We start from the raw sequence: 17949 nt of genomic DNA, 5'->3' as shown, positions 1-17949 counted from the left end.
TACCCAATCGATTAACACTGCGTAAGTGTGCATGTGTATATTACCTGATTAATTAGCACCACGTACATGTACATGTGTACTTTACCCAATCGATTAACACTGCTTAAGTGTGCATGTGTATATTACCTGATTAATTAGCACCACATACATGTACATGTGTACTTTACCCAATCGATTAACACTGCTTAAGTGTGCATGTGTATATTACCTGATTAATTAGCACCACATACATGTACATGTGAACTTTACCCAATTGATTAATACCATTTAAGGGTATATGTGCACTTTTTACCATTGATTAACACCGCGTAAGTCTACATGTATATTTCCTGATTAATTAGCACCACATACATGTACATGTGTACTTTACCCAATCGATTAACACTGCTTAAGTGTGCATGTGTATATTACCTGATTAATTAGCACCACATACATGTACATGTGTACTTTACCCGATCGATTAACACTGCTTAAGTGTGCATGTGTATATTACCTGATTAATTAGCACCACATACATGTACATGTGTACTTTACCCAATCGATTAACACTGCTTAAGTGTGCATGTGTATATTACCTGATTAATTAACACCACGTACATGTACATGTGTACTTTACCCGATTGATTAACACTGTGTAAGTGTGCATGTGTATATTACCTGATTAACACCACGTACATGTACATGTGTACTTTACCCGATTGATTAACACTGTGTAAGTGTGCATGTGTATATTAAACAATTGATTAATACCATTTAAGTGTACATGTGCATTTTTTGCCATTAACACCAGGTAACTTTACATGTGTACTTTTCGCCATCAATTGAGTAACGCCACGAAAGTGTAACGCCATTGATTAATATCATATAAGTGTATATGTGCACTTTTTGCAATCAACACCAGGTAACTGTACATGTGTACTTTATCCAATCAATTAACACCATGTAATTGTACATGTATACTTTTCTCCTCAAAACATTCTCCTCAAAACAGACTCCTCAAAACATTCTCCTCAAAACAGACTCCTCAAAACATTCAGCCCTTACCCATGCCTTTTGTATATAGTATTTAATTTGTATATTGTTTAACCATTTCTATCCTTTCCTCTCTCCTCCTTCTTACTCCAAGTTCTGCTACCCTTGTTAAATGTAACTGCATCTTCGGTCACCATAGTTCTAGTTTGATGTATATACTGCACTCCCATTTTATGTAAACCAGCAAGATATGTTCTCATGATTGCCGGTATATAAAAACCTTAAATAAATAAATAAATAAATAAATAAATACTTTTCACCATCGATTAATACCATGTAAGTGTACATGTGTACTTTTCACCTTCGATTAATACCATGTAACTGTACATGTATACTTTTCACCATCGATTAATACCATGTAAGTGTACATGTGTACTTTTCACCATCGATTAATACAATGTAACTGTACATGTGTACTTTTCACCATCGATTAATACCATGTAATTGTACATGTATACTTTTCACCATCGATTAATACCATGTAACTGTACATGTGTACTTTTCATCTTCGATTAATACCATGTAATTGTACATGTATACTTTTCACCATTGATTAATACCATGTAACTGTACATGTGTACTTTTCACCATCGATTAATACCATGTAATTGTACATGTGTACTTTTCACCAGCGATTAATACCATGAAACTGTACATGTGTACTTTTCACCATCGATTAATACCATGTAATTGTACATGTGTACTTTTCACCAGTGATTAATACCATGTAACTGTACATGTGTACTTTTCACCTTCGATTAATACCATGTAATTGTACATGTATACTTTTCACCATCAATTAATACCATGTAACTGTACATGTGTACTTTTCACCATCGATTAATACCATGTAATTGTACATGTGTACTTTTCACCAGCGATTAATACCATGTAACTGTACATGTGTACTTTTCACCATTGATTAATACCATGTAACTGTACATGTGTACTTTTCACCAGCGATTAATACCATGTAAGTGTACACGTGTACTTTTCACCAGCGATTAATACCATGTAAGTGTACATGTATACTTTTCACCAGCGATTAATACCATGTAAGTGTACACGTGTACTTTTCACCAGCGATTAATACCATGTAAGTGTACATGTGTACTTTTCACCAGCGATTAATACCATGTAACTGTACATGTGTACTTTTCACCAGCGATTAATACCATGTAACTGTACATGTGTACTTTTCACCAGCGATTAATACCATGTAAGTGTACACGTGTACTTTTCACCAGCGATTAATACCATGTAAGTGTACATGTGTACTTTTCACCAGCGATTAATACCATGTAAGTGTACGTGTTGCGGGCATGGACCCTTAGACAGAGGTGGCGTTGGCACAATCTGCAAGGAGGAGGTCCCCACCTTCGGCTGGCGACGCTGGTTGTGGCAGAGGTCCAGCTGGAGCTTTTCCTACATTTTATTTATTTATTTATTTAGAAATAATTTTTATTCTGCCTATAATAGTCACCCATGTTATGCAGATTACAATAAATCAAATACAATAAAACATCGCAAACAACATTCCTGTGCATACCCCAGATCAGTAAAGAGAAGTGGGTTTTGCATCCCAGCCAATAGATGGAGGCAGAGAATAAAATCTTTTCAGGCTGTGCTACATGTCAGAGAGCGCCACCTCTGATCCACAAATCTCATTAGGGTGCATAATATCATGCACACATAACAGACAAAATAATTCAGTCCTGTCTAAAAAACTTTCCTAATACAGTGCCTTGCTAAGCTGAAGGCACTGTATTAGGAAAATTCTCTGAACTCTCCATAGAAGGCTACAAAATAATTAATTAATTGGCTATTAATTAAGTTGACTTAGAAAATAGCCACTGCTATTACTAGCAACAGTAACATGGAATAGACTTAGTGTTTGGGTACTTGCCAGGTTCTTATGGCCTGGATTGGCCACTGTTGGAAACAGGATGCTGGGTTTGATGGACCCTTGGTCTGACCCAGTATGGCAGGTTCTTATGTTCTTAAAAGCCAGGGACGGTAACTTTGAAATAGCTGCGCATTCGCACATGTATGCACGTATGCTGGCTCACGCTAATGAACGCGGCCATGTTATAAGATAAGCATGTATATGTGCGCGTGATATAAAATAGGCCATACTCTTATATGGAAATGTGCATGTATGCGCAAATGCCGCCTTTACCACGCAAGTGGGTGGAGTTTAGTAGACGCACGCCAATGCAATTGCCAGTTTCCCTGGTTCATTCCCAGTTTGGCCAAGTAAAGGATAGAACTTCCTACCCTCCCTAATTAACTAGCTTACCTTTTACCCTGTTAGCCCGAAACCTTAAAATCCCACTAACGTCTTTAGTTTTTTTTGTTTCAGGACTTGCATGCCATCCATAGCAGAAGTAAAGTTACGTGGGAGGGAACCCTGGCGTGCGCTTGTGCATTTCATTCAGAAATCTAGCAATGCCCATGCCCTGTCCAGACAATGCCCACACCCCGACACTTTTTAGCTGAAGAAAATGTTGTGTCCATACCAGTAGATACAAACATACTTGTGCGCTTTTTTAAATCCACGCGGCACGCGCCAGCCCGACTTCTATGTGTATCGCCTGCCTTCATGGTGTAGGGCTTTTAAAATTTGCCTTAAAAAGAGCAGATGTGTCCAACTGTTTCCTAAACGTTAACAAATCATCTTCCTTTTTTAAGGACTCAGGAAATTAATTCCAGAGAACGAGTCCTGCCACCCCAAAAATACGTTCCTGTGATTCTTTTAGTCATCTTATGTGATGGTGTCTCCAGTAAATATTTCTCGGATGAACGTAAATTTTGGGAAAGATGGTAGTGCCCCATTTTGTCAGAGAAACATTGGGATGCAAGTTGAGCATTGTTGAGCAGCGTACATTTATTCCCAAGTTTGCACAGCCAGGTTGTGCATAGTCTCTCTTCTTTACAGCCACAGTCACTCCTTCTATAAAATTGCTTTCCTCCCCCATGACAGTGTCCTCAAATACATATTCTCTCCTTTCCAGACTGGGGTGATATCGCTGATTGATTGCACTTTGATGGAGGAGCCAGAGGGCACCGATGATGAATGTGAGTACACTTGAGAAGAGAAGAGGATACACTCGTTACTTCAAATGGATGATGAATGGAGCCATTGTTCTGACTCCTGAACATCAAGGTTATCTGTATCCCTGGACTGCCATGAGCTGATGGTCCTGGGGACACAGTGCAAGCTCACAAGCCCTACAGCTCTGATTGGTTATGCTGAAAAGTATTTGGATTAGAAGGAACTGAGCCAGCCAGGTAAACAATATCCAATAGAAACTGAGGGTGTTCATTTCTCTCTTTTTTTTTCCAATACAAAGCAAAATCATCTGGGCAGGACTTGGACCATCTCGATTTTAAGATTGTGGTGGAACCCAAAGATTGTCCTCCATTTATTGTGATTCTGGTGGCATCTTCCAGGCAGGAGAAGGCAGCATGGACCAGTGACATCAGTCAGGCAAGTTACCATCACAGCACAACACTTCCAACCAACCCCCAATCCTTTCTTGGGTCATTTATTCTCCTCCTCATTCCTTCTCACACCAACTCATCTCAATCTACCCTGCCTCTCCTCATTCCACATCAAACCATGCCCACCCTATCCCATCACGTGCCATCCTTATCCCACCTCACCCCAAGCTGGCCTCTCTCTGTACCATTCTCCCCTCAAACCATCTCTACCCTGTCCCATAATGCACCATCCTTATCTCACCTCACCCCAAGCTGGCCTCTCTATGTATCATTCTCCCCTCAAACCATGCCCACCCTATCCCATCATGCACCATCCTTATCCCACCTCACCCCAAGCTGGCCTCTCTGTGTATCATTCTCCCCTCAAACCATGCCCACCCTATCCCATCACGTGCCATCCTTATCCCACCTCACCCCAAGCTGGCCTCTCTATGTATCATTCTCCCCTCAAACCATGCCCACCCTATCCCATCACGTGCCATCCTTATCTCACCTCACCCCAAGCTGGCCTCTCTATGTATCATTCTCCCCTCAAACCATGCCCACCCTATCCCATCATGCACCATCCTTATCCCACCTCACCCTAAGCTGGCCTCTCTGTGTATCATTCTCCCCTCAAACCATGCCCACCCTATCTCATCATGCAACATCCTTATCCCACCTCACCCCAAGCTGGCCTCTCTGTGTATCATTCTCCCCTCAAACCATCCCTACCCTATCCCATCATGCACCATCCTTATCTCACCTCACCCCAAGCTAGCCTCTCTATGTATCATTCTCCCCTCAAACCATGCCCACCCTATCCCATCATGCACCATCCTTATCTCACCTCACCCCAAGCTGGCCTCTCTGTGTATCATTCTCCCCTCAAACCATGCCCACCCTATCCCATCATGCACCATCCTTATCCCACCTCACCCCAAGCTGGCCTCTCTGTGTATCATTCTCCCCTCAAACCATGCCCACCTTATCCCATCACGTGCCATCCTTATCCCACCTCACCCCAAGCTGGCCTCTCTCTGTACCATTCTCCCCTCAAACCATCCCTACCCTATCCCATCATGCGCCATCCTTATCTCACCTCACCCCAAGCTGGCCTCTCTGTGTATCATTCTCCCCTCAAACCATCCCCACCCTATCCCATCATGCACCATCCTTATCTCACCTCACCCCAAGCTAGCCTCTCTCTGTATCATTCTCCCCTCAAACCATGCCCACCCTATCCCATCATGCAACATCCTTATCCCACCTCACCCCAAGCTGGCCTCTCTGTGTATCATTCTCCCCTCAAACCATGCCCACCCTACCCTATCATGCACCATCCTTATCCCACCTCACCCCAAGCTGGCCTCTCTGTGTATCATTCTCCCCTCAAACCATCCCCACCCTACCCTATCTCATTCCTATCTCAAACCAGTACCAAGCAATAGTGATTTCCAATGCTTCCCCTTCTAACCTATCTCATTGCTTGAGAAGTAATTTCTGCATTAGTTTCAGTGAGTGATTCCCATGTGAGTAGAAATAGTGTTCACATTTCTGGATTAGGCACATGTGGGTAAATTGAGCCTCCAGAAAACCTGTACATAGTTTTAAAATCCACATAAATGTGGCTATATAGAAAACAGTTGTTCTGGGGGCATGTTTGCACACGTGTTTCATTTTCAAAGCCTTACATGAACAATTCACGCCGTCTTTTAAAGCCATGTAAGTGTTTGTGGGTAGCTTCTGTTTGACAATTAGCTGAAACATAGAAAATTTACCCAGTAGTGTTTGCATTGTTGCATGTGAACTATCATGGCCCAGTGGTGAGCTATAGTGAAACTGGAACCAGAAATGTGCCCAGAATGAGATAGATGATGACATTACAGCATGTGGTTCAGTGGGTGCATAGCATTCGATGCACTAACATGTCCTTCTGTGCTTTTCATTGGATAACAATCAGTACACTGAAATGTCATTGTGTATGTTTCACTGGATGGCTGACATTGGTGCACTAACAACTAACAAGTCATTCCTGAACATTCCCAGATCAATCCAATTAAGTGGGTTTTGCCTCCCTACATCAGAACATAAGAAATTGCCATACTGGGTGAGACAATGGGTCCATCAAGCCCAGCATCCTGTTTCTAACAGTGGCCAATCCAGGCCATAAGAACCTGGCAATTACCCAAACACTGAGTATATCCCATTCCACTGATGCCAGTAATAGCAGTGGCTATTCCCTAAGTCAACTTGATTAATAGCAGGTAATGGACTTCTACTCCAAGAACTTATCCAAACCTTTTTTAAACACAGCTACACTAACTGCACTAACCACATCCTCTGGCAACATATTCCAGAGTTTAATTGTGCGTTGAGTGAAAAAGAATTTTCTCTGATTAGTTTTAAATGTGCCCCATGCTAACTTCATGGAGTGCCCCCTAGTCTTTCTACTATCCGAAAGAGTAAATAACCGATTCACATCTACCCGTTCTAGACCTCTCATGATTTTAAACACCTCTATCATATCTCTTCTCCAAGCTGAAAAGTCCTAACCTCTTTAGTCTTTCCTCATAGGGGCGCTGTTCCATTCCCCTTATCATTTAGCCTTATCAGTTAGCCCTGTTATCTGTACCCTCTTGTTTGATGTAATTTCCAACTTTGGTTCTATGTAAACCGACGTGATATGTACTAGTACAGGAACATCGGTATATAAAAACCTTAAATAAATAAATCATTTTGGTAGCCCTTCTCTGTACCTTCTCCATCGCAATTATATCTTTTTTGAGATGCGGCGACCAGAATTGTACACAGTATTCCAGGTGCGGTCTCACCATGGAGCGATACAGAGGCATTATGACATTTTCCGGTTTATTCACCATTCCCTTCCTAATAATTCCCAACATTGTTTGCTTTTTTGACTGCTGCAGCCCACTGAACCGACGATTTCAATGTGTTACCCACTATGACACCTAGATCTCTTTCTTGGGTTGTAGCACCTAATGTGGAACCTAACATTGTGTAACTATGGCATGGGTTATTTTTCCCTATATGCATCACCTTGCACTTATCCACATTAAATTTCATCTGCCATTTGGATGCCCACTTTTCCAGCCTCACAAGGTCTTCCTGCAATTTATCACAATCTGCTTGTGATTTAACTACTCTGAATAATTTTGTATCATCTGCAAATTTGATTATCTCACTCGTCGTATTTCTTTCCAGATCATTTATAAATATATTGAAAAGTAAGGGTCCCAATACAGATCTTGGGATTACTTTCAAGTGCCCAGTTCCATGGCCTCCACATTTGATTTGATTCCATGGGCATTTGCGCACATGAGACCTCTGTAGCGCACTCTGGCCATCGGGGATCCTGCTATATTTGTTTCCTCTTTGGCCTTTGGTCGATCAAATTCTGAGGCGTAGGGAAGCACATCCCGGCTCCGTGGTGTGGGTTGCGCATGAGAGACTGCGGTATCCGTGGTTTGCAGATCTGGTTCACCTGGCGGTGTTGGATACCTTTGGCTGGCTCATCTACCAAACTTCCTGCATCAGGCACCCATATTTTTGGATTGGGAGGATCACTTTTGTCTTGCAGCTTGGCTTTTGAGAGGTAGCATCTGTGTCTGGAAGGTTATTCGGAACAGGTTATCTCCACGTTTCTCCAGGCTCTTCGACCTGCCACTTTGGTGTATATTTAGGTCTGGAGGGTGTTTGAGTCTTGGTGACTTCGGAGACAGATGCATCCTCAGTGGAGGGTCCTGACTTCTTGGAATTTGTGCAACAGGGCTTGTCTAAGGGTCTTGCCTATAGTTCCATTTGCATTCAGGTGTCAGCTTTGGGCTGTCTTAGGGCCAAATGGCAAGGGAGGTTCTTGACCTCGCATCCTGATTTGGTTCGTTTCTTAAAAGAGGTCAAGTATTTGAGACTTATGGTTAGGAAGTTATGCCCAGTTTGGAGCCTTAATTTGGTCTTGCAAGTTTTGTGGGGCTCTGTTTGAGCCTTTGAGGAGAGCGACACTGAAGGCTTTGACTCTGAAGGCAGTGTTCCTGGTGGCCTTCTGTTCGGCCAGACAGGTTTCGGAGTTACAGGCTCTGTCTTGCAAGAATCCCTTTCTGCATATTTCCCATGACGAGGTTTCCAGTGCTCTCTTTTTTGTCTAAGGTGGTGTCCTCCTTTCATATTAATCAATCGGTAGATCTTCCCGCTTTTCTGGAGTGGTCCAAGGATTCCCCTAGGGGCAGAGAGCTGCATCCTTTGGATGTGAGGAGAACTCTGTTGTGTTATCTGGAGCTGTCAAATAGTTCTGGCGCTCTGATCACCTTTTTGATCTGTAAGGGGGCAGGAAGAAGGGAGAGAAGGCCTCTAATACTATCATTTCCCATTGGTTGAAAGCGGCTATTTGCGCAGCCTATATGTGTAAGGGCCGTCGAGTTCCAGCGGGGCTGAAGGCGCACGCTACAAGATCACCAGCCACATCTGGGGCAGAATGTCAGTTGCTGTCACCTCAGATTTGTAGGGCTGCAGTGTGGTCCTCGTTGCGTACTTTCACCAGACATTACCACATGGACGTGAGGATGTTCTGCGTGCGGGTCTTTTGGGTTCCCACCCACTCTAGGGGAGCTTGGGTACATCCCATTTATCTGGACTGATCTGGGTATGTTCAGGAAAGGTAAATTGGTTCTTACCTGCTAATCTTCGTTCCTGTAATACCACAGATCAGTCCAGAGACCCATCCCATCACTGCCGAAAGACTATGTTTTTTGCCAACTGGTGGTTCAAGTTGGTTTGCCTTTCATTTATTTGGGCAGTTGTTGATCATGATTTGGATTTTTGGGAGTGTTTTGGGCTCCAGTTTTTGGCGGTTTCCAACCCTATAGTTTTCCCTGTTAGCTCGAGAAAGGGATTTTAGGCTTACATCTTGACTTGTGTACAGGTCAATACTGAGGGGACTGCAGGTGGCACTCTGCTATGTAGCAGTGCCTCAAAGTTTTGTTTCTCTGACTCCACCTACTGGTAGGGAGGCAAATCCCACCTGTCTGGACTGATCTGTGGTATTACAGGAACGAAAATTAGCAGATAAGAACCATTTTTCCTTTGTGTGTGTTTCAGTGGATGGATAACATTCAGTGCACTAATGTATCATTGTGAGTTTTCACTAGGTGGCTAACGTTCAGTGCACAAACATGTCACTTTGTGTATTTCAGTGGGTGGACAACACTTGGTGCACTTATGTGTAACTGTGTGTGTTTCATTGTGTGGATATCATTTGGTGTACTAACATGTCATTGTGAGTACTTGACTGGGTGGCTAACATTGATGCACTAATGTCATTGTGACTATGTCAGTGGGTAAATAACATTCGGTGTAGTAACATGTCATTATGACTGTTTCAGTGGATGGATACCATTCACTAGCATGTCATTGGTGTGTGTTTCAGTGGGTAGAAAACCTTTTTGGTGCACTAACATATCATTTGAGTGTTTTCCACTGAGTATCTAACACTGGTACATTAACGTCTCATTGTCAGTGTTCAGTGGATGGATAATATTCGGTGCATTCATGTTATCGTGTGTTTCACTGGATTGATAACATTCTTACACTAACATGTTTACTGTGTGTCTTTCAAAGAAAAAATAATATTCAGTGCACTAATGTATCATTTTGAGTGTTTCAGTGGGTGGGTAGCATTTGGTGCACTAACATGTCATTGTGAGTTTTTCAGTGGCTAGATAGCATTCAGTGTTCTAATGTGTCATTGTGTGTGTTTCAGTGGGAGGATAACATTTGGTGTACTAACATCTCATTGTATGTGCTTCAGTAGGTGGATAACATTCAGTGCACTAAAGTGTTGTTTGCTTTTCACTGGATACATTCAGTGCAGTAACATGTTTTGTGTATTTTTTCAGTAGGTGAATTGGTGTACTAGCATGTCATTGTGTGTGGCTTAGTGGATGGATTAATTTGGTGCATTAACGTATCATTGTGCGTGTTTCAGTAGGTGGATAACATTCAGTGCATTAACGTATCGTGTGTTTCAGTAGGTGGATAATATTCAGTGCACTAACATGTCATTGTGTATGTGTTTCAATGGGTAGATAACATTCAGTGTTTTTGTAGGCTTTCACTGGATAACATTCAGTACACTAATATTTTTTGGTGTGTGCTTCAGTGAGTGGATAACATTCGGTGTACTAACGTGTTAATGTGTGCTTTTCACTGGATCACATTCAGTGTACTAACATCTTTGTGCATTTTTCAGTGAGTGGATAACATTTGGTGCAGTAATGTGTCATTGTATGTGCTTCAGTGGGTAGATAACATTTGGTGCACTAGCATGTCATTGTGTGGCTCAGTGGATGAATAACATTTAGTGTATTAATGTGCCATTGTGTGTGTTTCAGTAGATGGATAACATTTGGTGCACTAGCATGTCATTGTGTCCTTTCACTAAGGTGGATAACATTTGGTGCATACTGTCCTTGTGTGTAACTCAAGTGGGTGGATATTTGGTGAACTGATGTGTCATTGTGTGTTTCGTAGGTAAAATAGCATTATTCATGCTCTAGCATGTCATTGTGTGCTTTTAGTGTGTGGATAACATTTGGTAGACACGGTCATGGTGTTTAGCTCAGTGGTGGGTAATATTTATGCACTAATGTGTCACTGGGTGGGTATTTTTGGTGCACTAATGTGTCAATGTGTGTGTGTTTCAGTGCGTGGATAACATTCGCTGCAATGGCCTTATGATGAATGCATTTGAAGAGAACTCTAAGGTGACCGTCCCACAGATGATAAAGTAAGTTGTGAATGTGCTGCAGATGGGGAGGAGCCTCATTTGTACTGTAGTTCAGGACCTTTCCTCCCTGTGCAGAGCAGCCAGCTTTCAAAGGGACACTGTCCACAAGGTGAGTCTCTACCCTTATTCCTGTCAGCAAAGAGGAAACTGAGGGGAGACTTTGAGGAGGGAGATGACAGTGGGCACCTGTGCAGTCTTCACTGATTTCTTCACCACAGCAATGTTCAATTATTATCACATTGATGAGTCAAAAACTATATTAGTGTGTGCATGATGTGTGATTTCATATTAGCGATGCGGCACGTCACCCAGTCCCAGCAGGATCCTTGCCCTCTTTCAGGTCAGACTCCAGTCTTTACTGTGATGACGTTGACATCCGGTTCAGCAAGACCATGAACTCCTGCAAAGTGCTTCAGATCCGCTATGCAAGTGTGGAACGACTGCTGGAGCGACTGACAGACTTACGATTCCTCAGCATCGACTTTCTCAACACTTTCCTGCATTCCTACCGAGTCTTCACAACGGCATTAGTTGTCCTGGAGAAACTCATTACCATCTACAGAAAGCCAATCAGTGCCATTCCTGCCAGGTAACCCAGACAAGAGCCAGAAAGAGGCCGATGCAATACAGTGCTCTCAGCCTAGCGCACAGCTTGCCACATAGTTGGACGCGCTAGAATAATGAGATACCAGTGCGTTGCTAATAGCGCCCATCCCATGTAAATGCCATGTAGAGGAGGCTATTAGCTAGCAGTGCACCTCCAGTGCAAAAACTCACTGTGAGCCTGATGTGCATGTTTTAACGTGCAACACTTAATTCCAGCCCCAGAGCTGCCACACAAAACAGCATGAAAAAAAAATCTTAACGGTGGTCGGGTTAGGAAAAAAGGCGCTCAATTTCTGAGTGTCCATTTTCCTTACCGGTGCACAGGCACATCTCCTGGGTGCCCAATGCCATGGATGTGCCTCGGATGCACAGTTTATCCCCAGCACGTCCTTTTCAGCACGGCAGCTCATTTGCCTATTGCATTGGGAGTACAAGAGAGGGGAGGAGTGCGTGCGTTGAAAAAACGGGTGCCCAGTTTGGATGCATGTTTTTTCACCTTGATATTGCGTCGGCCCCAAAGAGCACTGTTGCAGGAGGCTACCAGGGAGCCGCAAAACAAGCAAAGGCTAAATTTCCATAGCTAAAGCAGTGCGTTCCCTGCAGAAATGGGGCTTTGAAAACTGCCTTCATGCATGCAGCCAAAATGATGCGCATAGCTCAGACTGGCTCAGCCCTTAAAGTCTGACCCAAATCCTTCTCTCACCCTGGCATTCAGTGCATGTAAAAAAAATCTGCTGCCACCCCCAATCTCCCTCCCATCCCAGCACTCACTATATGTAGAAACAATCCCTCTCTCCCCAATCCCAGCACTCACTGCATTTAAATAAAAATCTGCTCCCCCAGCCACCCCTGATCCCCTTCCTTCCACCCATCACTCGCTGTACTTTTGTAAAAATCTGCTGCCACCCCTGACCTCCCTCCCTCCCATCCCAGCTCTCACTGTATTTAAAAACAATCTGCTGTCACCTCTGATCCCCATTGTCTCCTGCCCCAGCACTGCCATCTCTAATCCCCTCTCTCCCCCTCCTCTGGTGATCTCCCTCCCCATTCATAATCTGTCAAAAATATTCATCTCCTTCCCGCCCGCCTTCCCCACACTCAAGCTGTCAAAAAGCTTCTCCCTCTAGCTCCCATTCCCTCCCACCCTCCCCGCACTTCTCTCCTCCCTTCCTCTGCGCATTCAAACTGTAAAACCTGGGCCCATTCAGTGTTTCTGTGTATTTATTGTTGTATCTTGCTGAGTATGTAGCACGCGCCAAAGCACTGGTTACCAGCTAAACCGAAATGTCATTAAATTGCATTTCTGAGAGCATATCCAGCTCCGAGGAGAGAAACGTCTCTCATTGCCTGTGTTCAGTGATCTCCTTGCTTTTCCTTAACCCCAGGTCACTGGAGCTTTGTTTGCAAGCAATCAAAACAACAAACTTCTGTATGGCGAACCCCCCAAATCTCCGAGGGCCAACCGGAAATTCTCCTCCCCACCTCCTCTGGCCATCACCAAGTCCTCCTCTCCAAGCAGACGTCGAAAGCTCTCTCTAAACATCCCCATCATCACTGGAGGGAAGGCCCTGGACCTGGCGGCCCTCAGCTGCTCTCCCAATGGCTATGCAAGTAGGTGCCCCGGAAGAGCTGTTTATTGCTATTAAATAATGAGCTGTAGTGGCTTGAGATTTATTTAATGTTTGGGTACTTGCCAGGTTCTTGTGGCCTGGATTGGCCACTGTTGGAAACAGGATGCTGGGCTTGATGGACCCTTGGTCTGACCCAGTATGGCAATTTCTTATGTTCTTAAGAGCTCTCTTCCATAAGATGTCCCATGTACTGTGTGTCCAACACCTTCAACCCATCACTCTCTCCCTTAGAGAAAGCACCAAAAATGCCCTTTAAACCTCCATCCCTTACAGACACCCACCAAAGAGCCCTTTCCTCCTCCACACTACTGTTTGTTACAATCCCACATAGGAGACTCGTGAACAAAATGAGAAGCTTAGGAATGGATGTCAAAGTAGTATCGTGGATTGCAAACTGGTTGACTGACAGGAGATAGTGTGTAATGGTAAATGGAATTTACTCTGAAGAAAGAGCGGGGTTAAGTGCAGTGCCACAGGGATCAGTGTTGGGACCAGTTCTGTTCAATATCTTTGTGAGCGACCTGGCGGAAGGGATAGAAGGTAAAGTTTGTCTATTTGTGGATGATACTAAGACCTGCAACAGAGTAGACAGCCCTGAAAGAGTAGAGAGAATGAAAAGTGATTTTAAAAAGCTTGAAGAGTGGTCGAAGATTTGGCAGTTGGGATTCAATGCCAGGAAGTGCAGAGTCGTGCATCAGGGGTGCGGCAATCCAAAGGAGTTGTATGTGGTGGGTGGTGAAAGACTAATGCACACAGACTGGGAGAGGGACCCTGGAGTGATAGTATCTGATGATCTAAAGGTGACAAAGCAATGCGACAAGGCAATAGCTAAAGCCAGAAGAATGCTGGGCTGCTTAGAGAGGGGAATAACCAGTAAGAAAAGGAGCTGATAATGCCCTTGTACAGGTCCTTGGTGAGGCCTCACCTGCAGTACTGCGTTCAGTACTCGTGTCCGTATCTCAAAAAGGATAAAGACAGGATAGAGGCGATCCAAAGAAGAGCGACCAAAATGGTGAGAGGTCAGCATTGGAAGACCTATGAGGAGCGGCTGAGGGATCTGATTATGTTTACCCTGGAGGAGAGGAGGTGCAGGGGAGATGAGAGATACAGTCCTTCATATACCTGAAAGGTTTTAATGATGCACAATCGTCAAACCTTTTCTGTTGGAAAGAAATCAATAGAACTAGAGATCATGAAATGAAACTCCAGGGAGGATGACGCAGAACCAATGTCAGGAAATATGTTTTCAACAAATCAACAACTCCAAGCCCAATACATAATGTAATCTGGGGACTTCTACAAACAATCCTCCAACAAACACAAGTCACCCAGTAATTTCTAAATTAATGAATTATACCTAAATTATTTCATCACTTTTTGTTCTTTTTTGTGTGACCTCCAAGTACACAGAATGTATAAATCAGAGATTCTTTTACTCATAAGTCCAACTTTATTTTATTATATTATTATTACTTTTCTATTGAAAAACTTTACCTGCACCTCGGGAACTCTAACTTCTTTTGGTTTATTTTCATCAAAGGTCCCCAGAGCAGTCTTTATAGAAAACAGGATCCATCCGAGACAGCCACAGAACCTAACACTATGAATGACATAATTTCTCTGTGACAGGCTGACTACAGCTCTTCTATCCCACAGATTCTGATGTCTCCGTCAGAGAAGAATTAGATTCTGACCAGATTCAGAGTGATGAGGCTGAATCTGAGGTGTCTCCAACCAAATCCCCAACTACTCCCAAAACTGTAAGAGGCAAGAGCACCTCAGGTAAGGAAGATGGCACAGACATTTCCTGAAAGAGGAGGTCGATCCACCCCCCAGTCTCTCATAGCCTATCAAAGCCTCCTCCATCTCATATATAACTGGTCCCAATAATCTACTCCCCCTCTGTGCAGAATTCAGGCTCTGGTCCTCTCCTGAGTCTGGGTTATGGGAACGACTCTGTTCAGACCCTGCTTATGGGATATGGTGACTGATTCTCTGCTCTGGGCCTTGGGCTTGAATTTCAATCTTTCTTTCTTTTACTTCACAGATTTCTCCTTATTCTCCTATAATAATGGAATGGTCATGGCATCTTGCCGAGAACATGATGGCAACCGCAGTGGCCTGTCCGCTGCTTCTGCATTTGCCATAGCAACTGCAGGGGCTAATGAGGGTACGCCCACCAAAGAAAAGTACCGACGGATGTCCCTGGCCAGCGCAGGTAGCTTTCCCTGGAGTTGCAAACCTAAACCTGGGGAGTTCTTCGTAGAGGAGCATTCTGGGAACATGCTGTGTATGTATTACTTCCTACATCCCACCTGCAGTAGAGAGGTCAGCACCTCTGCCCCTGTGGGACCCTGTCTGCTCGCTTTCAGACCATTCTTTCAGGATTCACGCATTACCTCTTTGCTATTATTGCACTACACCCATCTTGTATGTACTCCCAGCCACACGTCTCCTCCTCTCTCAGCCCAGGCATGTTTTTCAGATACATGCGTGAACATCCTCACATGGGCTAAATGCATGAGTGGCTGCCAGTAAAGGAACATTGATTCTTACCTGCTAATTTTCGTTCCTGGAATACCACGGATCAGTCCAGACTCCTGGGTTTTGCCTCCCTGCCAGCAGATGGAGACACAGAAAGTTTCATTGACACTGCCATGTAACCTGGTGTGCCACCTGCAGTCCCTCAGTATTGATCTGAAACCAAGCCAAGATGCATATCATAAAAACCCTAATGTAATTGAACAAACTCCTACAACTAGAGGGAGGAAAGCAAAACCCCACAATAGGAAATATATTTTCCAACCACAGAACAGGAGAAACAATCCTGAAATCTTGAACAACTCTGCAGCATATATATAGAAGAAGTATGAGCAGACTCTCCTCAACAACCAGGGTGGGACTCTGGACTGATCCGTGGTACCAGGAATTAAAATTAACAAGTAAGAATCAACTTTCCTTTCCTGTTCATACCTGGATCAGTCCAGACTCCTAGGATGAACCTAAGCTTCCCTAATTAGGGTGGGACTAGGAGAGTCCCACTTGAAGAACACTCTCACCGAAACCCTGAAATCCCTGGCCTCTGGGGCCTGGACATCCAAACTATAATGCCTTTCAAAAGTGTACAACGACTTCCAAGCAACCGCCCAACAAACTTTTGTGGTGACACATTCTGGCTCTCGGCCCAAGAAGCCGCCTGTGTCCGAACTGAGTGAGCCCTCAATCTCACCAGGATAGGACACCCCTTACAGATAAAAGCCGAGCTTATTGCCTCCTTCAACCATCTTGCTATTGTGGACTTTGAAGCCTTCTGCCCTTTCTTAGGTCCACTGCATAGCACAAAGAGATGGTCAGACACCCTGAAGCTGTTGGTGTCCTTGAGGTAACACAACAAAGCTCGCTTCACATCCAAACATCACAGGTTTCTAGCATGTGGAGTCAATGTGTCCAAATCTGGGAAAGCCGAAAGCCCTACCATCTGATTCAGATGGAATGCTGAAATAATCTTCGGGAGAAAAGAGGACATCGTCCACAAGGAGATCCAGAATCCAAGATCTTCAGAAAAGGCTCTTTATACGACAATGCCTGAAGTTCGGAAATTCCTCTGGTTGAACAAATTGCTACCAGAAAAAAACACTATCAAAGTAAGATCCTTCACCGTTGCCCTACTTAAAGGCTCAAAGTGTACCACACATATCCCCTGTAGGACTAAATTAAGATTCCATGAGGGACATATTTTCCCCCCTGGAGGACATAGATGTTTTGCCCCTCGAAGGAAGTTAACCACATCCAGATGAGCAGCCAAAGCCATTCCCATGTACCTCGCCACGAAGACAGCCCAAAGCCACAACCTGAGCTTTAAGTGAGTTAAAGGGCAAGTCTTTCATCAGTTCTTTCTACTAAAAGGCCAAGATGTGAACTATCAAGGCCCAAGTAAGTCTTACTCCCTGACCTGTGTATCAGGACTCGAAGACATTCCAGATCCTCACATAGGACAAGGAAGTGGAAGTCTTTCTAGCCTGCAACAGAGTAGAAATGACATCCTCTGGGATATCCTTTTTCTCTCAAATGCCTCCTCTCAAAAGCCAAGATGCAAGACAAAAGCGATCTGCCCAATCCGAAAATATTGGACCCTGACGAAGAAGTTTTGGCAAGTTGCAGCGAACCATCCACCGCCAGACAGTCTAGGTCTGCGAACCATGGGGACTGGGGCTATCAGGATCATCTCTGCAGGATGTGTTTCAATTTGCCGTATAATTTTTCCCACCAGGGGACTTGGAGGGAACACGTACAGTAGGATCCCTTGGGTCCAAGGTAGGACCAGGGCATCAACCCCTTCTTCTCCGTGCTCTCTTCTGCGACTGAAGAAAAGGGGTGGCATTCCTCTGTGACGCC

At 44.0% G+C, this 17949-nt stretch overlaps 1 protein-coding gene across 1 annotated transcript in view; it reads left to right on the top strand.

Annotated features, from left to right (window-relative positions):
* The window catches only part of RASGRF1 (Ras protein specific guanine nucleotide releasing factor 1), a 139689-nt gene that overhangs the window by 78327 nt on the left and 43413 nt on the right, over positions 1-17949 (top strand). Inside the window, 8 exon segments of the mRNA XM_029574978.1 lie at positions 4047-4110; positions 4386-4522; positions 11235-11317; positions 11658-11906; positions 13309-13316; positions 13319-13534; positions 15211-15336; positions 15602-15772. Of these exon segments, the coding sequence (XP_029430838.1) occupies positions 4047-4110; positions 4386-4522; positions 11235-11317; positions 11658-11906; positions 13309-13316; positions 13319-13534; positions 15211-15336; positions 15602-15772 (1054 nt within the window).

Source organism: Rhinatrema bivittatum, chromosome 13, assembly GCF_901001135.1.
Source record: "Rhinatrema bivittatum chromosome 13, aRhiBiv1.1, whole genome shotgun sequence".
NCBI lineage: Eukaryota > Metazoa > Chordata > Amphibia > Gymnophiona > Rhinatrematidae > Rhinatrema > Rhinatrema bivittatum.
The sequence above is the reverse complement of the archived record's forward strand: the minus strand, read 5'-3'. Positions and strand labels throughout refer to the sequence as shown.